Source organism: Homalodisca vitripennis, chromosome 2, assembly GCF_021130785.1.
Source record: "Homalodisca vitripennis isolate AUS2020 chromosome 2, UT_GWSS_2.1, whole genome shotgun sequence".
NCBI lineage: Eukaryota > Metazoa > Arthropoda > Insecta > Hemiptera > Cicadellidae > Homalodisca > Homalodisca vitripennis.
Window position 1 is genome coordinate 110,528,817 of NC_060208.1, and position 25,620 is coordinate 110,554,436.

The 25,620-nt window shown below is 34.2% G+C and overlaps 3 protein-coding genes across 5 annotated transcripts in view; 1 reads left to right on the forward strand and 2 right to left on the reverse strand.

The window, feature by feature from the left end:
• Window positions 1-25,620, forward strand: part of LOC124354583 (protein Wnt-5a-like) — a 194,961-nt gene that overhangs the window by 152,000 nt on the left and 17,341 nt on the right. The gene's annotated exons all lie outside the window — the stretch shown is intronic.
• Window positions 2,924-9,778, reverse strand: LOC124354585. 2 transcript variants are annotated; one of them, XM_046805154.1, is made up of 4 exons: window positions 9,652-9,710; window positions 9,055-9,110; window positions 4,045-4,213; window positions 2,924-3,600 (listed from the first exon to the last, which is right to left on the reverse strand). In XM_046805154.1, exons 3-4 carry the CDS (start codon window positions 4,209-4,211, stop codon window positions 3,351-3,353), a joined length of 417 nt encoding a protein of 138 aa, XP_046661110.1. In that variant the 5' UTR covers window positions 4,212-4,213; window positions 9,055-9,110; window positions 9,652-9,710; the 3' UTR covers window positions 2,924-3,350. The 2 variants fall into 2 exon arrangements, with proteins under 2 accessions (XP_046661110.1, XP_046661109.1); XM_046805153.1 differs by lacking the exon at window positions 9,055-9,110 and having other exon boundaries at window positions 9,652-9,778.
• On the reverse strand, window positions 11,773-15,368 carry LOC124354584. The gene is made up of 2 exons (XM_046805152.1): window positions 15,162-15,368; window positions 11,773-12,120 (listed from the first exon to the last, which is right to left on the reverse strand). The coding sequence occupies exons 1-2, from the start codon at window positions 15,305-15,307 to the stop codon at window positions 11,847-11,849; spliced, it is 420 nt and encodes a 139-aa protein (XP_046661108.1). The 5' UTR covers window positions 15,308-15,368; the 3' UTR covers window positions 11,773-11,846.

A 25,620-nucleotide genomic window follows, 5' to 3' on the forward strand; every position in this document is an offset into this window, starting at 1 on the left:
TGTGGTAGTTGGGCTACGTGAATGCTATTATGTCACATGTTAAAATCTTTTATGTTTATATTCAGCTTGTTTACAGATTGATTTATTCTGCTGCTATCTTGGTTACCCATAAGACCAATGTGCAGTTATTCGGTAACTCTCAGCCAAGTCCCATGGAGCAACATACATTATTATCGATTATCGTTTCAAATGCGAACTGGGATCGAAGTCAGGGTCTGCCACCATTAGAAGGCGAGAAAGAGGCAGGTACGACTTCAGACATCAACAACAGAACGGCACCGTTTCAGCGATTGCCGTCTCAAATTGGCGTGAACTAATCAAAAAGCCTCCTGAGAGTATTAAACATCTTAATAATCACACACAATTAAAATCTCCATCAAAGCACTTCTTTGCGTTAAAGGCGTATTCCTCGGTTGAAGAGTTCGTCATGGGCTCCGGGTAAGAAAATACTTGAATATTGTAATACGCAAAATAAAACTCCAGTTTTGATAAAGAAAATGATATCCCAACCCTTACTGTTTGCTATATAATTAGTATTTTACTAGTATTGACGCATGGTATGCAATTGTAAGATTGTGCAGTAAAGGATATTTTTGCTTTTATTATTTTCGAACTGAATGATATGATCCATTATATTATAGTATTATATTATATATTATAGTTCTCGAAATGAAAATTAAGTATTAATAGTTTAAAAACCAACACTCCAATAATAGTTCAATTTTATTTGTGTGAGGCAATTCGTTGCCATATAATGAAAATGAAAGGACTCATACAAATAAAATTGAATAATTATTGGATTGTTTGTTTTTAAAATGTTAATATAATGTAATAAGAAGCAAGCTTTTACAATGTTATTAACAAACAAACAACTACCAAGTTATTAATAATTATCGGCAATTTTGATTGGTTTATATTTAGTGAAGTCTATCACTCGTGGGACTGGGAAAATTTCATTTCTGCCTCTCTAACTTTCTGTCTCTCTGTCTGTCTGTCTGTGTGCTTGCACGATATCTTGAAAACGAACTGACTCATGGCGTTGAAATTGTGGATGAAATTTCATTTATTTATGAGGAACACTGAGTTCGATTATGACACATGTCAGTCAGTACATGGGATTTGGCTAAGCATGAAGGAATATTTTCTCATTAGTCTTGTGGGTGGCAATGAGGACAACGAGAAAATAACACAATAAAGTTAATTTGTAAACAAACCCAATACACCCATAAAGATTCATACATGTGACATATTAACACTAAACTATCCCTGCACATATTATAGTGCCTTGGTGAGTAGACCTTTACTATTTAAACCTTGATATGAAACCAATGTAATGAAAAAATATCTGAATGTATTATGTGGCAAGATATATCGAGAAAAGTTTCATATATAGACTTTACATTATGCATGAAACTTCATTTCTACAAGAGCGAGTTCTATGGTAAGTAGTTTTTGTATTGGTTTTCTGTCTGTATATCTGTCTAAAGGACATTCCGAGAATTGAATGAACTATATATTAGACATTTTGCATGCAACCTCGGTGAAGTCTGTTACTACACGTGGTGTGTATGTGGAGTATTTTACCTTGTTCAATATATCAACGATGTTTATGTTTTGTCAAACATGTTGTATGACAATGTTGGGGTCGAATGGCTCGTCGAATATATTCGACTGTGTGTCGCATACAAACCCTCTCAACTGCTCGACGGGTTTGTTGGACAGAACGCTCGTTTGGACAGCTAGAGCTAATTTGAGAGGTTCGTCTGACACGGTCCACGTTACTTGTGGTGACTATCCGGCAGTTCTTTGGCGAGTGTGGTTAAATATGTCTTTCAACGACAATCACCTTTGGGTAGAGTTTGACTTATATAGGGAACAACTTACGTTATGGGACGTTAAAACCAAGTGTTACAAGTGTGAGATGTAGTCAAACATTAGAAGTACCAAAATATGAATGGATGCCTATGTTAGTATATGATTAAATATAAATGTGGAGTTTAACTCAGTGCACCTTCCTCTTAGTGCAGCTTCTGAAATCTAACCCTGTCACAAACTTGACTCGTGGAACCTATAGTCATATTCGTCTGAAGAGATAAAAAAAAATTGGCGACTAAGAAGTTGTGCAGCGTCTTGAAATCTACCTTCTCATCATAGCTCAAATTGTTGTATATTGTAGTACTCGTATAATAGTTGGAAATCTGTTAATACATTTTAACTTCTTTTAGCAATTTTCTTTCTACAAAAATATAAAAAACATTTTTTTATTTAATGATTTCAAGTAATAATAATATATATTAAATATGAAGTAGATTTATTTAAGTAGCTATCTTAGGAACGGTTGATTCTGTGAGGATGTTGATTTTAGCTCCATTTCATCTTCTTCTTAGTGCAGCGTATGGAATCAGTCAAGTCGTCTGTGACAGCGTTAGATTTCAGACGCTGAACTAAGAGGAAGGTGTGAACTTTGTCCATTTCCCCAAATTGGATTTGGGGGGGGGGACGGCTCAACATTTTAAAATGTAAAGACCCATTACCCATTATCAAGACCTTTCAAATAGTGTGTCACTTAATGGGTATTTACATTTAAAAATTTTGAGCCGTTCCTCAAAAGAATCCGATTTTGGTGAAATGAGCAAAGTTGTAAGTGACTAAAAAATCTGCCCTAAAAAGGTACCCCGAGTTCCACTCCTCCATATTTATCCTTAAAAAACTAAGCAGTGTATCCCTACTTTTAACTCACATTTTCCCTACATTTTCAGTTAAATATGGCTGTGTATCAAGCAAAAACCCATATTTGATATAGATAAAATTGTAATTGTTTTCCAAATTATATTATATCAGTGGTGGTTGAATTGAGGCAGAAGTGCCAAAAACCTTAAGTAGATGACAGGCTTTAAGAATTCAAAGGAAAAAAGAAAACGAGTGGACGATATTTTTTTTTATTTATGAACTGTGGACAATAAAACTACGCAGCTCATTGAGCAATCTCTTGGAAAAGGTATCAGGTATCACAAAATTCAACAATTGTATTAAAATATTAAAAAGAAATATTTGAATTTTTTTATCATTCATGGCTACGTAAACATTTCAAAAGAATTGCAACATAAAATTGCTGAGGAAGGGCCTAAACAAGATGGAATATCTGAGTTTTTGCGTGGTTGTTGGCTTTATAGTGTTCTTGCCTCCCAATTGCCTCTCATTGTGGAGGAGGACTGAAGTATCTATTGTCCTTTTCTTCAGCTACTCTTTTATTCCACTCCCTTTCCTTTCCGTAATACCTCAGACGATGCCTACATCGTAACACTCGACCATGGGCGGAAGTTGCAGCAGAACCCTCGTCACCGTAGCGGTTAGTGGCCGTAGAATCTAACTAGGAAGTCTATGCCGTAGCGAGGTCCAGACTCCAGGCGTACTGTGGCCTCCCGTTGGTACAGTCCCCCACCGGCCAGGTAGGGATGACCGTTGGAGCCATTTCTCCACATGTCCTCCACTTGGATGGCGGTCAAAAATTCCAGGGGTGACCAGGAGGGAGGATAGTGCACCGTCTCCAGGACCCCGCCCCGCCGGGCCGGCCGCTTCACCCGCTGGACGTACAGGAGCCTGAGGTCAAATAAATAAATACATCAATAAAGTAAAGGAATAAAATAAATTGTGGGAGAGGCAAGGAACGAGTGTTCCCCATAATATTGATAATGATAGTGATTTATTTCCATGTTAAAAATCATAAAATTTTTAGAGTTTGCGATTATGGAAAATCCAGTTATGAAAGCTAGCAATAAAGAACAAAAATTTAAAATCTCAATATCTATATTGGCGTCTTATTATTCACCCGATTCCCTCAATAAAGTAAAATTCCCCACTTCGACCATATGACAGAGCCTCCATTTGTAACTCAGGACATTTCCAGATTAGTTGATAAAAAGAACAAAGAGAGATCACTAATTTCGACCAGCTGAAATACAGACAGAGTGTATTTGTGGATTTTCCATAATAGTAATTGTGGTACTATTACTATTATGGAACTTTGTATCTACTTAAACGCACCTGTCATATTTCCCCGGCTTGCCGAGGGTGAGATTGTGGACAAGAGGAGCGCCGAACCCGAACCCTATGGGTCGGTCTGGACTCGCTGTGGCCCACGTTCCTATGCGGAGACCTGCCATAGCGAAGCCGCTCAAGCACAGTAGAAGTACCGGGTGTAGTGAACACATTCCTAGAACACCCATTACATGTTGTGTTACTAGCGGCACAGTGTCTTATACGGAGACCTCGGTAATAGCGAAGCCGCTCAAGCACAGCAGAAGTACCGGGTGTAGTGAACACATTCCTAGAATAACCATTACATGTTGTGTTACTAGCGGCACAGTGTCTTATACAGAGACCTCGGTAATAGCGAAGCCGCTCAAGCACAGCAGAAGTACCGGGTGTAGTGAACACATTCCTAGAACACCCATTACATGTTGTGTTACTAGCGGCACAGTGTCTTATACGGAGACCTCGGTAATAGCGAAGCCGCTCAAGCACAGCAGAAGTACCGGGTGTAGTGAACACATTCCTAGAATAACCATTACATGTTGTGTTACTAGCGGCACAGTGTCTTATACGGAGACCTCGGTAATAGCGAAGCCGCTCAAGCACAGCAGAAGTACCGGGTGTAGTGAACACATTCCTATAAAAACCATTACATGTTGTGTTACTAGCGGCACAGTGTCTTATACGGAGACCTGCCATAGCGAGACCGCTCAAGCACAGCAGAAGTACCGGGTGTAGTGAACACATTCCTAGAATAACCATTACATGTTGTGTTACTAGCGGCACAGTGTCTTATACGGAGACCTCGGTAATAGCGAAGCCGCTCAAGCACAGCAGAAGTACCTGGGTGTAGTGAACACATTCCTAGAATAACCATTACATGTTGTGTTACTAGCGGCACAGTGTCTTATACGGAGACCTCGGTAATAGCGAGACCGCTCAAGCACAGCAGAAGTACTGGGTGTAGTGAACACATTCCTAGAACAAACCATTACATGTTGTGTTACTAGCGACACAGTGTCTTATACGGAGACCTCGGTAATAGCGAGACCGCTCAAGCACAGCAGAAGTACTGGGTGTAGTGAACACATTCCTAGAACAACCATTACATGTTGTGTTACTAGCGGCACAGTGTCTTATACGGAGACTTCGGCAATAGCAAGAATTTGTAGGCCGCGGTTAAATCATGTCTGGACATCGGCGTGGCCATTGTATGTCCTAGGACAAGAAGGTTAAGGTGGACAGGGCACGTAATCAGAAGAGACGGAGAAAAATGTTAAAGGAAATATACAGAGGAAATCCAACAGGAAGAATCCTAGAAACGATGGAAGGACCAAGAAGAGGATGCTGAATATTACGAGTATAGAGATGTGTAGTTGTTGAGGCTAAATACCGCCTTGAGTATGTCTGTAGAGAGTAAGCGAAGGTGTTGTAAGTATTTGAAATACCCAATGTATTCGTACATAGATTTGTTTGTTGGCCGGTAGAGATAATACAACTGTTAATCAGATCAAAGTGACTGGAATTTAATATGGCATTGTAGAAAAAACACATTCTGTTTATATCGTAACTGTGATCGCTTGCTAACGTTAATAAAAACTGCTATATGACGTCCATTATGTGTATTATATGATGCGTATTACAGAAATGGTTTAATATAAAAGTTAAATTATATTTGACTGTATTATAACAGTACTTTACTTAAATGAGACACTATGCTCACTGTATATAAGTGACGAGAAGATACAAACGAGGTTGTGTTTGCCAAAAGCACGTTTTAAGAAATGTGTCCAAAGCTTTTACCTCAATGTTTCTTTGAGACTATTTTATACTTAAATTTGTACATGTTTTACGTAATAAATTCTATTAGGCTTATTGAACTAAACCATAACAATATCAATAATATGACGATTTCTTTCAATACAATTATAAAACTAAAAATATTCCTGGGAACGATAAAATACAAACTTAAATATTTATATTTAAATCCTAATTTAATTTTAATTTATTTTTTTGTATAATCCTGAATTATCATACCAGGAAAAGTAAACTCTATTTCTCGCTGCAACACAGATTCAATACATAAGTAATGTATTAATGGTGCTATTACTGCATTTTGGTTAAAGTTAATTAATTTTACAGGCACTGCATCACAAAAAAAAGTGTTTTATCAACGCTCCAAATCGTCGGAAATGTAATGTAGTTAAAAATGTATAATAAGAAGTTCGTAATAGTAAGTTAAGATAATATATTATTACCAGCAACACTATTAAAAACAATTGTGATTGACAAATATTTATGTTATTGTACTTTACAAACATGTAAATATGATAATGATGAGCCTGGTGGTATCATTTATTTAGTACTAAATGCGGTGCGGTGTTGTAGGCAAACATGCAGTTCCCATGCGTACAACTCTTGCCTGTTAAAAGATGAAGGCGCTTCACCATCACTCTTCTAAATGTTAAAAACTCATAATACAGCTGAACTACTGATTTTTATAATCTTTATAGGAGTTTTAAGCACTTAAAATTATATATAATAATGCGTTGAATGTTGTAAAGTATTCATAGCGAATGCATCACCATAGCAACAAATTGATATTTAAAACTTGATATATTGATATTAAAACCTATTAAAATACAAACACCTCGCTAAGTTATTAGTTTTATTGTTTCTAACGGAAATATAAAGCTAATTTCTAAACAATCGTATAAGTGTGAAATAAATCAATTTAGAAAATATTGAGTAAGTAATAAAATATTGACACAACATTATGCACAATTTAAATAAATTAAAATGTTTATATAGAGTATTCACAAGTTAGCAAAGGCCACTTTCAAGCTTTCTTGATTGATAGCGGTTTATACTTTATAATGCAATGAATACATTATCAACTAAGTAACAAGAATAGGTTTCCTCTCTGCTAGCGGAGGATTCGTCGTATGGAATATAGTGAATTATTTAGTTTTTATTATCTCAAATATTCGTATTTCTCTCTTATAAAGCATAGTTACAGAAATAAAATAACTTCACATTGCTGTTTACTATCTTTCCAGACAGTATTAAAATCCATTTAACGCTTCATTGAATGACTGATGAATTTATTTAGATCTTTATTGCATATTGATCATGATCATGATTGTCAGTATATGGGTTAGTTTTGAAGGGCCTGTATGCACACAAGCACGGTTACAAACCCTAGAAATATAAAAAATTGAAACGGCGCAAATCACGTGTTCATTGATCTAATCATTTTTAGCGTAACAGTTCGGTACATTGTGACCTTGTGCTGTTCCGCCATTACTTGGGTGTTCGCTGCCGCGTACACATTCACAGCAACAATCTTTACTGACGGTCCCGTGCTTACTTATTTGAGGTTAATAATATTAATCTGAAGTTATCTGGCTGCCTCGATAGGGTGTTACAGGTAAGGAGGTGTCTCTGTCTCATAATAGTAGTGAGTCTATGTCCAATCCAGTGAGGTTTCAGATACGGGCAGTTCAAACCTTTATAAAATCTCTGCCAGACCCTTTACATAGATTTTTGTTGAAATTATACTTATTGAATTTTGGTCTTCCATTCCTTGCAAGGTGTACAAAAGGAATGAATAGAAGCAATTCTAAAAACCCTTATTTTAATTAAGGTTTGGTAAACAAGCAAGTCATTTTTAAAGGACGCCTAAAAATGATCTACAAGGCGTCAAAAGAACCATACCTTTATACGTATGGTTTTAATCAAATTGTTAATAAATTGATTTTTAGCTTAAAAATTATTAAGAGTTTGAATATTGTTTTATAGAAATTTCAAAAGATACAAGTATTTAGAATTTTATTTCATGTAATAATTGAAGCATGGTCTCTACCATTGATTCATGTATCAGGTGAACCTATGGCCGAGCGGGTCGGGCGTCAGACTTTCAGTCCGAGAAAAACTCCATGTATCTCTTATGTTACTGTTAAATTTTGTATTAGTAGGCTACTTTGAACATTGCACTGTAATCTCCCCTTTATTTTGTAAAATGATATCCTCACAGTTGCGGGCAGAGCAAGACTACAAAGGGGATCTGCATCTCCTAAAAATGAATTTTCACACACAGCTGAAAAATGTTTGACCAAAATTTTGGATAGTTGGAGTTCAGCCTTTTAATTAACCATCCAAATAAAAATGGAAACGCACGATTTATATTAAAACTCAATTCATTAATTAATTTTAGATTTTAAAATATATGTTTTATTTAAAAACTTTGTGAGAGATGATGGATTGTAAAAAGTAATCAGTACAACTTTGAAAAACTACTTTCCCACAACTTTACAAAAAAAAAAAAAAAAAAAACAAAAAAACAATTACTTTGTAAGAACACATTCACATGACCACATGAGGCGAAAGTAAAAGATGCACGATATGATAGGCATAGACCTAACTTTTCTAAGTTGATTGGCAGCCGCTGTTGTCTCCACACGTAATGGCATTGTTTGCTTTGTTCACAGCTGCAGTTGTTAGAACACGACCTTGTACTCAGTTATCACACGAACCGCTTAACTCTTATCTCAGACAATATTATTGTGCAGTTGATGTTATCTTACCCGGCAACATAAATCACCTAGTAAATTATATTTAGTTTATCTTGAACTTGAGAAAACAACTTACGTGGAAGAATGTTAATTATGATTACACAATTCGTGTAACGGTTTCAGGGAATAGCTCTAGGAATAAAATATTAATGTCGTTTGAGTACATTTAAAAATTTGTATTATACATTTAGTAATGTATATTTAATTATTTGGACTTTATGATTAGTTCAAAAATTACTGATGTAGGTAATGGAACCATTAGATTATGCACCGTATATCACAGTTCTAATATTCATGCGTTTAACATAAAAATATGCTATGATAATTTGATATTCCTAAATTAGTAAATAGAACTAATCTAAACTCAACTAAAACAAAATTACGTTAGTAATTACTCTATCTTACTATTTAAAACATATTATATGTACTAAATTTATGTCTGAAATACCTTTAACTTATTGATTGTGAAAATACCAATGCCAATTGTTGTATACACTGTTTTACCTGAAATAAAACAAAAAAAAAATAATCAATTGCAAAATATTTTAAGTCAAGCAAGAATGTTTTGACGTGTTTTTACGCCTAAAGAAAAGGGCAGATTTTATTTCTCGAAACTTAGTGTTTTATTTTGGTAACATGTAACGATTGCAAATGTCTAAAATCTTATAGCTGTCGAACATGATACCTTAGTTGTCATTTTCGTGACAGATATTTAGTACAGTTTTGTTGCAAAACTAGCTCACTAATGTGTGTTAGACTAATTGCATGTCATTACCATTTTGCATAGTCGTTCGTTGCGATTGGCTGACAGTGACAGCAGCATTGTTTCCTCTTTGTATGTTACCTTGTCAGTCCCTGTCATCTTGCATATGCATAATATATCATACATATAAATGGTGCATGTACCGTAGTATCAAATAAATAAATAATTAAACACGAACTTTTCATTACTGTAACATAAATATGAGTAAATTTGATCCTTAAATCTATTTAGCTAGGATTTGTAGTAAAAACTACTCGTACATAACAAATAACAGTTACGTACCCAATACCCAGACTTACTGCAACCGCCGGCCTGCACAGAACTGGCTAACTCAGCTCGTGAACTTAACTAACCATTGACATGTAAATTCTTATTAGCGAGACTCTCCCTCAGGTAATGTCACTTTTTGACACTGTCCGTGTAAATAAGGTGAAGTGACAGCTGGGTTAACATTGTTTATGCAAATATTGGCAACGTTGTAAGGAGTCAACAAAAAACTTAAATGTTCTTTAAAGTTGTACGAATTAGTAGAACACTTTAAATTGCATGAACTCCCCAAAACTATGTACGTATGTCCACAAACAGTGTGTCTTGATGTAGCTCTGCTGTGGGTGTTTATTTGCCCAACGTTATTGCAGCCATGTGATGAAGTTCAAAGTGTATTAGGCTTATTGAGTGGCCACATCGTTGTAATATTAGGTTACGGTGTGTTGCCCAAGGTTGGTGATAACATGTGATAAAGTCCCAAATGTGAGGTTGATTCTTTTTTTAGTAGTAATCAAATAAATGTCCAATTTACGTTAATATGAAAGTATTGAATTATATTGTATCAAGTGATTCCAGTTTACACCCGAGCATGTGGTCACTATCATGTGTTGAAAACCAATGTCATTAAGCTTTCTTAATAATTTCTCTCGACTGCAAATTATTGTTTGTGATTTAGAAGTAATTTCAATTATGTCAAATCAATAAAAACTCCACATTTAGCAATTATATCATGTCGAGGTTAATAACTTCTCATGTTTCACTTAAACATTTTTATATTTGGAAATTAATCTGCATGGGACAAATCAATCTCACTTGCTTTAACTTGTGCTCAAATGTAACTCTAAGTGTAATCAATTAACTACCAAGTGCATGCTACAGATTGATAAAATTGAAAGAACCAGGTTGCCGCACGGTTTGTCTACAGACATTGAATCACAGTTGATATGCCGCAGGTTTAAAATATATGTCACGTTTTTAAGATCTTTTGATTTAGTAATGTATTGACTTTCATATATTCTGCTTATTAAGATTCTCGCACACCCAAGAGTATGGGCAGAATAATGCTAAGATAGAAAGGCCTCCTTAAATCTAAATTACTAAAAGGTTGGAGGTTGTGATGTTCAGGATGGTATTCCTTTCCAGTAGAAAAGCGAAACCACAATACATTTCTAACAGTCAGAAATTACTTGTTCCGAATATAATTTACATTATACAAACCAAAAACAATCCAAACTTAGACGCCCTGCTGAGACTACTCATGCCAATCCAGGCTACTACTGCTACTCTAGGCTACCCTCTGCCAATCCAGGCTACCACTTCTACTTCAGGTTACTCCTGCCAATCCAAGCTACCACTGCTACCCCTTGCTCGTACTTCAGGCTACCACTGCTACTCCAGGCTACCCTTGCCAATACAGTCTACCACTGCTACTCCAGGCTCCCCCTGCCAATAAGTCTACCACTGTTACTCTTTGCTACCACTGTCACTCCTTGCTACCACTGCTACTCCTTGCTACCACTGCTACTTTAGGCTACCCTTGCCAATACAGTCAGTCTACCACTGCTACTCCTTGCTACCACTGCTACCCCAGGCTACTCTTGTCAATAAGTCTACCACTGTTACTCCTTGCTACCACTACTACTCCAGGCTACCCCTGCCAATAAGTTTACCACTGTTACTCCAGGCTCCCACTGCTACTCCAGACTAACACTTCAATACAGTCTACAACTGTTACTCCTTGCTACGACTGTTACTCATTGATACCACTGCTACTCCAGGCTACCCCTGCCAATAAGTCTACCACTATTACTCCAGGCTCCCACTGCTACTCCAGACTACCACTTCAAATACAGTCTACCACAGTTACTCCTTGCTATCACTGCTACTCCTTGCTACCACTGTTACTCCAGGCAACCCCTGCCAATCCAGTCTACCACTGCTACCCCTTGCTAACACTACTACTTCAGTTACCACTGCTACTCCTTGCTACCACTGCTACTCCAGGCTAAGACTGCTTATAATACCGGATTATCTGTGTACGACGCTTGTACACTATATAGATCAATCTTGAATAAAACTAGTTATGGAAACATTAGAGTAGTATTCAACTTGGGCACAAAATGAAATGAGACATTGTTTTGTTTAACGAGCTTATATTTATATCACAATGACTTTAGTTGACAACTAATGTTGCAGAATATCGTATGTGTTTATATGAAGTAACCCCAGATATCGATAATGAAATTGTATCCCTTGCTCCTCTGTGTTTTGAGATGTAGGCAGAGTTTACCAGAGTTAACACCCCCTCCGGTGACGTAGGCCAGGCCTCCATCGCCCCCGGGAATCTGGTCGGTCACATTGAACGCCGTGATAGAGAACTTGCGGTTTCCAGTTCCTGCTGACGTATAGCAGACGTCGTGTGACTTCACTTTCGGGTAAGGGAACCAGGAGCCGTCCACCTTCGGTGTGTCGTGGAACAATAGCCTGCACAAACAGAACAAATTGTAGAACTAGATATACGTATAATCTTTACCAGGACACACACGACGCTGAAAATTATCCTTTTCTAAGACTAACAGATTGACTGCGACGGGCTCACATTATACTGCTATACCGTCTCTCTTAAAGTTCGTGTCACGGTGAAGCTGTTGAGCATGGAAATAAGACAGGCGAGCAGGGACTCAGATATAGAGGAAAATATCAACAATATTCAGTATAAATACCTTTTTGCTATAATAAAATTAAAGTATATCATAATTTATATGCTATATCAATAAAGCACAGAATTGTTATTATGTTTCTGTTTAATTACGAAGATAAAAACAGTAGGAGGAAGAGAAATAGAAAGTTTATGCGGGGAAGGATAAGGCTTTTGTGCCTTAAGCTACTGTAAATATGCCGTCCCACAATGTTTAAGGAATACAATTAATTTCGAGTACCCTAAAGTATACATATTCCCTATTTTATTCATTAAATAAATGTCGAGGTTGGTTCAGAATTAACTATTTAGACTTAGCTTCATCATTGCTGCCATCTATTATCAAAATTAGATAATACTACTTGTGATTGATATTTGTGTCATACAACGAAAACTTATATTTATTAATGCAAACAAAAAGTACTGAGATACTGCGTGGCACATAGCGTTCTAGACTCGGTCAGCAGTAAAAAAACCCACTATCTTTACAGTAAATATATTCTTTAAATTATTTTTAATAAAGTAATCGTAAAATGTGTGGATGGTATTTCGGAATTAAAATGCCTTTGTTTGATTCTGGTATCTAAGACATGCTACATTTCGTCAAATATTATGTCGACGGTTTTTTGTGTTATTGAATATCAAACATCCAAGATTCTTCAAAACTTTTGCATTTATAATATTCATAGGGAACGGGTGTGAATTTGGGTATTGTGGGATCAAATTTGGTAAAGTGTTGCATAAATCTTTGATGTCAGCTACCATGAGAACAATTTAAATAGGCTTATTATGTATACAAAGTATACATAAAGAATTATATGAATCATAATCTACGTATTATTTCCCCTGATTTGAAAGCAGATTTAATCAGATTATAGATCATTCATAATCCTTTGCTAACTACTTAAAACTATCGTCTTGTCAAATATAAATGCGAAAATTTGCCGGAACGCTACAGACTATTCATAATAATTATAAAACAAATTGAATTACAGAAGATAATAATTTATAAACACTTGTCTGTAAATGTTAAACAGATAGGTAGACATAATATTCAGTAATAATCCCTACTTCACTTGGTTTATAATTCTTCTATTAATTTGTGTACATAATGAAGTTATAATTTATTACTCTAATTAGGTTGCCTTGATTAGCTAAAATGCTTTTCGTTTTACATGATGACATGGTTACTATGAAGTACTTCAATTGATTGGTAATAGTTTTCATAGATAAGTGTAATTAGTTTAGATCAAAGTGCAATAAATTAACTTATTGATATTTTATCATTGAGATTGCTTTCCAACAAATATTTAATACCTATATGTAAAAAATAATAACTCATGATAAGCAACACACCTTACATGTCAGATTTAGTCCTATTCTACTTCTTTAGCATTATTACAACTGGGCAATTATAATAATTTCTATACGAGGTTTTGCATTGTCTCAAACATATCTAACAATTTATGACACATTCAAAATAATAAATTAAAACCTTTTTCCCATGAAAGTCAGAGTATTGTTTTCATTAATTATTTTGTCGTGTTGTGCAAGTTCGCTGCAGAGGCCATGAGATTCCATATAACATATAGAACATCCAGCCTTCCTTACTCGAACGCCAAGAAGTCATAAATCATCAATGAGACCGATGACATTCACTGTGAGAAGTCCCCACCGCACCCTACCATATATTGCTGCACTAGTGAAGTAGATTCGTGGTCTATGAAAGATCTGTCATCAGGCAATCTTACGTGGAAGAAGAGATGTTTTCAAGCATCTCGAGATAAGCGACGGTGATTATGAAACTCTTCACACCCTGTCTCACTGCATTGACCCCAACCTCAACAGGGATGTTATCCAACATATTGACCAGAATGACGAGAAAGTTTTCGGCATTTGTGAAATAAGTCATATAACTGGAGAAAGTCCACAGCTCCCCACACCATAAGAACAGTTTTAATCTGGATTGGGAGATTACTTGGGACTCCTGAAGCCATGGTATTGCACTCTTGGGCAGAAGTTGGTTCCTAAGCCTAGTTACAAGGGCCAAGTAAAGTTATTCTACTTAGTCATCACATGAACTAATACATTGTCACTCTAATACGTATCAGCAGCAAAGAGATTGGCCTACTAGATAGAAGGATAGACCAAAACCCATATAAATTTCGTTTTTATAATAAATAAGTTTTACTGGATGCCTACAATTTTCATCTTGGTATCTACAAACAGCGTTCCTCGGACTTGTAGAGCATCACTAGTCGGGTTAGTTTTACACATGTGTTGCTCCTCTAAGGAACCAGCGTGGTATCGGACCTTATTGTTCCAACTCATTGGCTTTACCGTCTTCGTTTACTGCCACTGAAATCTCAAAAGACGGTGGATTGCAAGTGGCTACCTTGTTGCCATCGTAGATAACACCAAGGTATTATTATAAACAGTTTCCATAATATCAACACATGGTACCTGTGGTGACAGCTCACGGAAGCATGGGTATACGTTATTTTTTAAAGGTCGAAAAGCTGTCAATTTCAGTACCGTTAACCACACGTAGAAAGGTAGGCCGAAAGCAAAATGGAAGTATTAAATTTAAAAATAAATAGAAACACATGGAAATTTATAAAATAAATACACGCCATAAAAATTGCACGGTTCATACAGCTATCTTTGTTCCTAGTTATGAGAAATCGTCAATGAGAAAATTACTAATCTTTATCATCTCAAATAAGTATAACATGTTTATTAGTTAAATCTGGCATACATCCAATAGATGTTACATACTTTTCTTAGCATAAATAAAATAATAACGTAAGTAAAACTGTGAACTTACACATCCACAGGATAGTTGGGGTAAAGTCTCCTCATACCCTGAGTGATGTTATGTCGACCATATTTCTCGTCAAACTTGTCTCCCTGCACAGCAAGGCACAGCGACAGCAGGGCGACCAGTGTCGCGAGACTAACTCTTCCGACCATGACAGACTGAGGCTGAGCTATCACTGCCAGCTTGCCATTAGTAGCTCTGCTCTACTCCAACCTGTAGCTCATAAATAATGCCGTTGATAAGTATGCAGATGACTCAGATTCTCTGCGTCATTATACCTTGAACTGACACTTCGTGTGTCTTCTGCAAACGTGTCACGAAGCCGGTGACATATTTAACAGCACTTGAAAATTTATTCCGTGTAATTAAATTATAATCTTATTTCGCGGTAAATATTATGTAGACTAGAGTTGTTTTTAGGAACATTGAGAATGGCTTATCCCAATAAGAAGAAACAACAAAGATGAATTTTGTTGTTGATTTCCTTATATGAAAATAGCCAATACACATTTCTGAAGTTCTCACTATGTCTCTCCAAAAGAAAAACCTAGAGAAATGTGTATGGTAAATTTCCAAAGTATGCTTCTTGTTTGTTTATTATTCACAGTACAATGCCCTTCTAATTTATATTCAATACTTTTTTACTAAAGACTCCACCCTTTATTTTGAATTTAAACTAATAGATGTAAATAATACTATTGCTCTAAACACTATTACAAAACCATTGTCATTGTAATCTCCACAATTTTAGCCATTCTCGTTTACCAAAAATATATGTGGAGCTGCATATACCAAAACAAATATATGCAAGTATATTTTTGCTAAATTTAAATTCTATAAGTTCTATTGTTTGGCACTGTGGACGAAAAAAGAAACGATGAATGATGATATTACCGTTTCCTACACACCTTCTGCAAGTGTTAAAGTTACGCTCAAACTCAGTAAAATTTAGCAATAATATATTTTAACAGTATGAAACTTAAAATTAATTTTTTTTTGAGAATTGCTGTTTAAAAACAGATATATTGAGTTGAAGTATAATTGCAGTATTCCTTTTGTAATAACAAAACTTTCAACTTAACAGCAAGAAACTATTATTATATGAATCTTTGGGTTCTAAATTCTGATAAAAAATTATCATTGACTGTGATTGACTACGTAAAATTCCATTGTAAAATTTTCAATTTAATTAATAATAAGAAAATAGTTTTTTGTTAGTGATGATTATAATGAAAATTGTGTCATACATGTTGTGAACCTCTTTTAAATTTATATTGGTCGGTAATACAAATAATCAGTATGACTATTTTTGAGACGTTCTCCTCTGATCTACAATCTAATTCCTTCCTCGAGGTTGATAACTGACCTAATACATACTAAGCTCTATATACATGTACACAGATCATATTAAATCGTTGTGAAGTAAGAAGTCCCAATAATATTATAATTATATTTATCTTTATGAAGTTAAATATATACGCCTTTATTCACTTAGATATATTTAAAACATATTGAGATATCAATGTACAACCTTCGCCATACTTATTAAAATACTTTTGTGAATTTTTGGAGGGTAAAAAAGTGCACGCACTTTTCAAAGGGGGGTAGAACGTGGTAACTTTAAATTTTCAAATTGCAAATTCCTATCTTGTGACTTGTCATTTTAAAGGTCTATTCAATATAAATACAATCATACGAAGACAAACTCTCTACGTCGTTCCTAGCAAATGTTATGGGCAAATAACCACTTACATTGTAATGGCACCAGATAGTTACTTCAGATAGTAATAGCACCAAAAAGATACTTCTTACCAAAACTATGCACACCACAAAAATTATACGAGTATACTACGTAAAAGGACTGGGCACCTCAAAGTCTTACTAAAAGATATTATGTATGCATTGTGTTGATATGCGCAAGTCATTTGCATTGTCTCTACAGATTATTATTGTTTGGCGTTATTTGCCCATAACTCTTGCTAGGAACGTCGTAGAGATGTTTTCTTCATGTCATTGTGTTAATATTGAATAGATATTTAAAATGATATTTTACAAGAGAGGGGTTTCAATTAGAAAATTTAAAGCTACCCCTTCTAACCCCTTGAAAAGAGGAGGAAAAACTGTCTTATCCACCAAAACATCTACAAAAGTGTTTAATGAGTATGATGAAGGTTTTATATTGATATCTCTATCAGTTTTGAATATATCCAAGCGTATAAGGACTTAATTTACACCCTGTATACACGATTATATTATAGTTTGGTTATTTAAAGTTATATGACAGAAACGGCCAAATACAAAATAATTGAATCGTAAAAATTAAGAGCTCTGTGGTTTAGTGTTAGCGCTCTTATCCAGGAATTGAGATATCCGGATTCGAGTCCCGACGGAGCAAGTACTGTTTGTGATTCAATATTTCAATATAACAATTTTTTAAAATTTTATATATATATATATATATATATAGCATTAATTTTGTATGTGTTAACAATGGCTATTCAATACATAGTTTCAATTTACGTATAATCGTAACAATCAATCTTCATAAAAGTACAACATTCAAACTATTATATAGTTAAACTAAAATCATAATGATCCAAGGCTATCAATTTTGAGTTTTCTATATTACTTTAGAAAAATTTTAAAGCTTTCCTTACCTAATCAAGAATCGAAATCGATCTCCATAACGTCCCGTCAAACCCTAATTGCACTGGTGTCCTCATAGTTAAGGGCTACATAGTTAAAGCCTGGCTTGAATGGTTGAAATTATGGTATATTAAAATGTATACTGTATGTTATTAATAAAATAATCTTTGCATAAATATCTATCAAGCGCAAAACAAACACTTACAACACAACACTTCAAGAAAAGGAGTGAAATTCGAAAGAAATATTTTATTTTAAGAATGTCTTAAATTAAACATGCTCTAATTATTTTTACGGTACCGGTATTCATTAACACTGAATAGAGATATGCACTACTGTATTTACAATGCCGTGAGTGATTGTAACTGAACACATTATACCAACCTGTTACAGGCCGCAATAAAATCTTAACGACCCATAGAAACTGTTGTGCATAAACCAGTATTTCATCACACAGTGAAACCGGTTGTTGAGGTTAATGCTCGGTAAATACGCTTCTGGGGATTTTAATTTTTTATAATACTTTAACTGTGCGTGACAATTTTTTATTGTAGTTTTTATTCAATATTAATCTGTAAAATATATCATCATTTATGATATGATCAATTACACTCTTTAAAACTCACATTTTTGACATTTCAAATCTCACTTTATAGTTACACAACAGACACATGAATTAAATTCTACGCAATTCTAAGAATTCCAAGCAAAACACAAAACATTACACAGTTTTATCATTAAAAGTTTACAACCTTAATACACTTCAATAAACTGTATCCTGTCAAAGGTTAAAATTAAAACTATACAGTTAGCCACATTTTATTCTGTAGGAGAATGTTTCAGATTTACAATTGCTACATTTTAACTGACTGCTCCCTTATAGCTCTTTTTCCTCTCTGTGTATTTATACATTAAATATACTATTTTAATGTTGAGAATACTGCTGTTATGAATTATCTTTCATTACTGATGCATGTTTTAATAGTTTTGTTATTACTGTCCTGTCATATTTAACTATTATATTTACTTATTTCATTTTAAGTTTTATTGGCTTTTAAATTGTTAGTTATTATATTTATATTGTTATTTTTTATTTTTTTTTGTTATTAATTTGAGTTATTGGCTCAGTTCATTTATAACTCATCAGATTAAGTGACGCTAGCTAGTACCCCCTTTTTTATTTATTAACAACAAACAATTTGTAGCTTGAACTCAGCAAGTGTTGTTTAGTTCTATTTATTCATTTAAATTATTAAATTATTCCAGTTAAACACATACATTTTTTTATTTATTGGAGCTTTATTAATTTTACATATTTCTTTATTAATTAAGCATGGAATGTTTTGACTGTAGGCTTTTAACTCACAAATTGACTTTGAAGTTGTCAGCATTTGTAAAATGTTTAGGACAGTACAAATAAAGATTCGAATTTATGGAGTTTTATTAATGAAAATTAAATGTGTATGTAAATATATGAATTAAAATCTAGAGTAAATTATTACCGAAACGTAATATATGTGTCATAAGGTACGTGCAGGTCTCACTGTATTGTGTACATATCACTCCAAGCGCTAGTTCTACTCATGCTTAATATACCTACTTGCACAATTTTCTGATCCATTTAGATTATTATCTGAGTCCGTTTGAAACCCTCACAGATGCCGCCATCGATCTGGTTAGTTCACTGCCGATATTGTCACACCATTGGGAAGGATTCCGCAGGCGTGACTCTTTATATAGGAAATCAGCTATTTTATAAAACAACATCCGCTTTCAAAAAGCAAATTTAAAATTTGTATACCAATTTTTTATGAGTCAAAGAACACTGAGGAATAATACTATACGACATAGTCTAAGATGAAATCGAAAACTATTTGTCATTGCTATCTCATTAAGCTCAATTTTCAATTAAAAAAAATACCCAACTACCAAAATTACTCATTACATTTTCTATTTAATGTAAAAGAGACATTTTAAAAAGCTCACTGATATTTACATCGAGGGATTTTTTTCAATGTATAATAAAACAGTTATGTTGAGAACAATATATATATATATATATATATATATATATATTGTTCTCAACACTTATTTAAGGAATTGAAAAATAATTATATACTGCTCGTGAATTTGTGTATTCTGATATCGAAATGTATTTTTTTTCGATAATTTAATGTTAATGATAAATTAATAATTAATTTTTTATGAGTCAAAGAACACTGAGGAATAATACTATACGACATAGTCTAAGATCAAATCGAAAACTGTTTGTCATTGCTGTCTCATTTAGCCCAATTTTCAACTAAAAAATACCCAAATAACAAAATTACTCATTACATTCTATTTAATGTAAAAGAGACATTTTAAAAAGCGTAAAAAAGTGGTTCTGTTAGCTCCATTTTATAATTTTAGCTATAGTTATGGTTTTCAAATGCTTTCAAAATTACATAATAACATGTACTATATTTTATCAGCAACAAAAAGATTCACATCTATAATTTCATAGATTTATTATTACACTGTTTAGTTTAAAGTAGTTTTCAGGTAATCACAAAATATCAGTTAATTATTTCTCAAGTTCAGTAACGTATAGTTTAATTATAGACATTATTTTGCATTACGATACTTTTGAAATTTTTAAGTGTTATGACCCTTTTGTTAAGCACTAAATCCTTTTGTACTAATTGGAAGCCATTTTTACCCCTTTAACATTATTATACACTTTTTTATTTGTATTTATTACTTTAGGAATAAGGATGTAATTTTGTGGAATAACAAAAATATATTTCAATTAAGCGGTAAATTTAAGTTTTACAAATTTGTTAAAACTTTTTAATTTTATGTAATCTGGTTATTTTATATTGTGCCATACATATCTCGTTACTATAATATAATAATAGCTTTAACTTATTACATGTATTAGCGTCATCATACTAAACACACAAAGCAGGTTGTCGCTAATAGTGTTAATAGTATACAATTAACTAACTAAATACCACAATTACACAACACAATTACATTTTATACATAATTTACTATATTTAAATATGTATATATACATATATATATATATACATTTTTACTTATTTAAGGTTTCAAAGGTATACAAATAACTCCTTGTGGGTTTTGTACGCTATCTCGGTGGTTCTGTCGGCTTTTTAAGGCGATTTTTGATTTCAAGATTATTGACTGTTTCTGTCTTCACCAAAGACAATGACAAGTGAAAGACGTGTTTAATGATAGCATAAGAATAGGCATTAAACTTAAAAAATTTGAGTTATTTTGTAGCTAGGTTCGAGGAGAAATATCACAAAATAAGCATTTTAGTTCTTACCAACATTTGTACGTACATTACTTCAGGAAATAACTAGGTTTTTATTAAATGTCATTGAAGAATAAAACATTTATTTATAAAACTAAATATATATATTAAATATAAAATATTTTATTTATTGACCTCATTTATCTTTCACTGTAATCGTCTCTTCATAACTTTATTCTGTTTATCTTAAGATGCTCTCGAAACTACTCTCAACTACTACAATTATTTATTAAATAATAAATTATACACTTTTATTTTTAGGGAAGATTTTTAAGGGGGTGAGGCTATTTTTATATTAAAAATTAATTCAAACGTAAACTAATTGTATGTTTATGTCTTAATAAGCAATCATACAGATTACAACAGTTACGAGCTGGTAATAATGTTATTCTCTTTTGATGTATTAACAGTTGTACTAAAAATTTATAAACAATATCACTAATTATTATTTAATGTTTGAAAGTATAAAACCGACATCACTGTTTTTCCTCAGACTCAACTGTGGCCATTATTTAATTACGTATTCTCAGGCTTTATTACGGGAGAGGGGACCCTCTAAGTTCCCTCACTTGCTACGGCCCTGACGATGCTGTTATCAATAGTTACATTGTAATTATATTCCAGGAGTGTTATAAATCAGCTGTTTCCGAACCTTTCAGTTAGATTGTAAAACCAATAACAAGTCAGTAGCTCGCCCATGCATATTCATTACTACACTGGATCCACGCCTGAGAGCTTGGGTTGACCAATTCGGATCTAGTATTGAGGGGCGTGACCCAACTCTGAGATAAGAATAAAGTGTGGATATCACAAAAGACGATTCCAAACTTTCTCCAGATTTACATATCGTAACATTATCATATAGAAGGTAGGCCTATAATAAATCAGTAATCAACATAGTGTCTTAAAGAATATTCCTATATAAGGTGTACGGAAGTTAAACAACCTATTCTTCAATTAGCAACCAAGTTCACCGTGAATAGATGATATACCACATCCAAATCCCACTTAACTTTGTATTTTGTCTATTTTCTTTTATCACGCTTTATTGCTACAAGTCTGACCTAATTTAAGGATTTATTTTTTCTTAAAGAGGACATCCGAGAATCTACGAATATCTTAAACTTAGGGAAACCTACAGTTTAAAAGTTGTTAGCATTATTTGTTTAGTCAATTTAGTCCGTTCGTTTTCGAGACAAGCAGACAGAAATAAAATGTTTCCAGGCCCTTGATTGTTAGACTTCCCCTACTCTAAGCCAATACAAATTAAATAACATACCTACACAGCAAAGCTGGTCTCTAGTTCCATCGCATGTTGAGAAAATAAAATAAAGGAAAAAAGTTTGCTGTAGTAATCAGAATTAAAAGGTAATTCGAAATTACTTTTTATATACAGCAAATTAAATACAATAAAATAAAATTAGTTCCATTCCGTCATGGTATCAACTATGTCAAAATTAAGTACCTAATACCTAGCAATAATCGACCTTGATTCTGTATTAATATCTGAAAAAAATTGAATGCTTATGTGGAGAGAGACTTTATTTATACATCGCATTCTATACGCTGTAAGTTGAACTTGTGACGTATTACTGTAAGTAGCTAATCAGATGTCAGATATTCGGGTTTATTTGAGGTTGGGATGATTGGAACCGTTTGTTATCGTTTCACTTCTGCACTGATCATCAAATGGTATGAAACTTCTGGTGAAACATTGAATTGAGCATTGTGAAATGTGGTTCAGGAAACTCCAAAATGTTCAAGAAAAGAATTAAGGACTTCGTGCAAAACTTAAGGACCGATACTGAAGATTGAGCTATTGATTAATGTTGACTTACTTAGGAATAATATTGATAACCTTATAAAGCCCCACCTCACATAAATCACCTTTTACACTCGTTCTTCGTTCATATTCGTTTTAAAATACACCGATTGACCCTGCGTCTCCAACTGATGATGATTGTCATCGTCTGGCTGAAGTTTAGAGGTTATTCAAAATGATTTCACCTGCCACGGGCTTGTCTCAATCAATCGTGAACTCTTCTAGTTAACGTGTTGACCGCTAATGACAGGCGGCGGACATTAGTTAATAGTTACTCATCATTGGCCAGATGTTCAGAGTGTTAGATGTCTTTAACGCCACTATCCATTTGAGCACATGTTGGTGTTCTTTAGGCATTAACAGCTCAGTTGGGGCTGATTACTATAAAAATCAAACAAGGTGGTCTAGGCAATAATATTGGTTTTTAGTAGGAGGGAAATTTTAAAATTTATATAAGGTTTTACATTTTAGGAAGAGCACTTCCAAAAATGTTACGTCATAAATAACAAGTTACGGTGGATGATATATACCATACAAAGGAAGTTGCGGCTGTAAGGCCCTCTTTAACAGACATAGTAGTTCAACAGCTAAGTTTTACCTGTGAACTGGCTATCAAGGCAGGTGGTAGGCTATCCACGGATCAGCTAAGTTCGGTGCTTGATTCGGTTATTATAGATTAACAGCTAAACCATTAGACCGTTATAGCCAGTGTCGAATTTATGTGAGAGAATAAAACATACTATTCAATAGATAACACCTTCACTGCAGTTCAGTAATTGTAAGAAAAACAGCAATGTTTGTAAGGTGTGCAAGTTTATGCAGTACAAAATTTCAGAACACATATTCCGTTCTACATTGTTTATATCTGAATTCTAATTCTAATTCATTTCAACAGACAGACCCCCCCTTAACATTCTGTTCAGAAACTACCCCCACTTCATCAATCCAAAGACTGAGACCATCATAGCGCTTTCCTATGAAATCTATTAATTTGGGTTTAATTTTTTTTGTATTCAAACCATTCTATCTCAAACACTGGACAATCATATTAGATTCCACAAACGTATTAACCTCCAAGGCCTAACGACATTGACTGTCTAAAATAGTGGACGCTTAGTATACAAACAAACACAAATGAAATGAAATGAAAAATGTCTTTATTGGAGGCGAAGTTAGGACTATAAAGTCCCTCTCTACCACTTAACCTCGTAAAAAATTAAACTAACATACATATACATGTATAACTAAACATAAATGTATTTAATTAACCTTATACGTTACAAGAATCTTAGCTTTAAAATAAAATAAAAAAATAAAAAATCTATAATTAATGTAACTTTCTAAATATTTACAATACTATAATAAGACATACACGCATTCATTCAACTTGCATTCAGTTGCCCTAAGTACCACATTCCAAAGCCGCCAACCGCTATACCCCCCTGAGCCCCCAGCATCAAGGCCCTGACCTCCGCCCCAAAGCGAGCGCGCCCTTCAATGGCTCTGATGTTTATAGGTAAGGCATTCCACAATCGACAGGGCAGAAAACTGTAAACGACTTACTAAAGGTAGTTTGTTCGATGAACTGGGATAGATAATAAGGATGTACCCCCTCCTTGTACTTCGTTCACTTATTTCAGACATAAATTGAAAGTTGTTTGAAAGATAACTGGGACAATTTGTATTTAAAAGAGCGTGCAACAGAATGAGTGAGTGATAGTCTCGAAGATCTTGTAATTTTAAGATAGATAATTGTTTGAAGAAGGGCGTTACGTGATCATCACGTCTGAGATTGAAAATGAACCTAATGCAAAAAGTTCTGAGCACCGCTGGAGTCTATTTGAAAGCTCCACAGACATGTCATTAATGACTATGTCACAGTAGTTGAAGTGAGGCAGTACAAGAGTCTTTATCAGCATTATTTTAACTTTGTGTGGTAGGATATGAAGCCTGTGAACACCGGGCAAAGACCCTATTACATATCAAAGAAGCCTGTTCAGTCCATCTTAAGTGTTTGTCAATAATAAGTCCTAGATTCTTTTACTTTCTCAGAGTATTCTAGCTCTTGGTCATTTAGTTTTAATTTGGGAGCCGTAGTAAAGTCAATTTTACGAAACAAGCTTTGAATGACCTATCATAATACACTGAGTTTTATCTACGTTTAATTTTTGTCCATGTTTCCAAGTACAATGAGTAACAGCGTCAATATCGGGAATTCATGAGAGTCACACAAGTTTGTATGTCTCTTATAGAAAAGTGGCGGTAAGTCATCTGCATATAAGTGAAAAATTGGAATGAGTAATTTGAGTAGTAATGTCATCGATGTACAGTGAAAATAAAAATGGCCCCAGGACTGAACCCTGTGGAACTCCACGAGTGACTGGTCTCCATCTCGACTGCTTCTCACCCGACCTGACACACTGGCGTCGTCCCGAAAGATAAGACTCAAACCCACTTGACACTACCATCAGAGAAACCATCCTTCCTAAGTTTGATGAGGAGAAGGGGATAATAAACACAGTCAAAAGCCTTTGAAAAGTCGAAAAATGGTTACCTGACTCTTATCAATTCCAAGGCGTATATTATCAACTATTTTTAGAAGTGCAGTAAGTAGTAGTGCTGTGGTTGGAGCGAAAACCAGATTGAAAATTTGATAAAATTTTTATTACTTTCAA

What these genes read in the sequence shown, in the direction of transcription:
- LOC124354585 (XM_046805153.1), bottom strand. Translation starts at nt 4,211, where the DNA reads ATGTGTTCACTACACCCGGTACTTCTACTGTGCTTGAGCGGCTTCGCT. An exon ending in AAGCCGGGGAAATATGACAG is followed by an intron (nt 3,601 to 4,044) that starts GTGCGTTTAAGT and finishes ATTTGACCTCAG; the next exon opens with GCTCCTGTACGTCCAGCGGG.
- LOC124354584 (XM_046805152.1), bottom strand. Translation starts at nt 15,307, where the DNA reads ATGGTCGGAAGAGTTAGTCTCGCGACACTGGTCGCCCTGCTGTCGCTG. An exon ending in CCCAACTATCCTGTGGATGT is followed by an intron (nt 12,121 to 15,161) that starts GTAAGTTCACAG and finishes CTGTTTGTGCAG; the next exon opens with GCTATTGTTCCACGACACAC.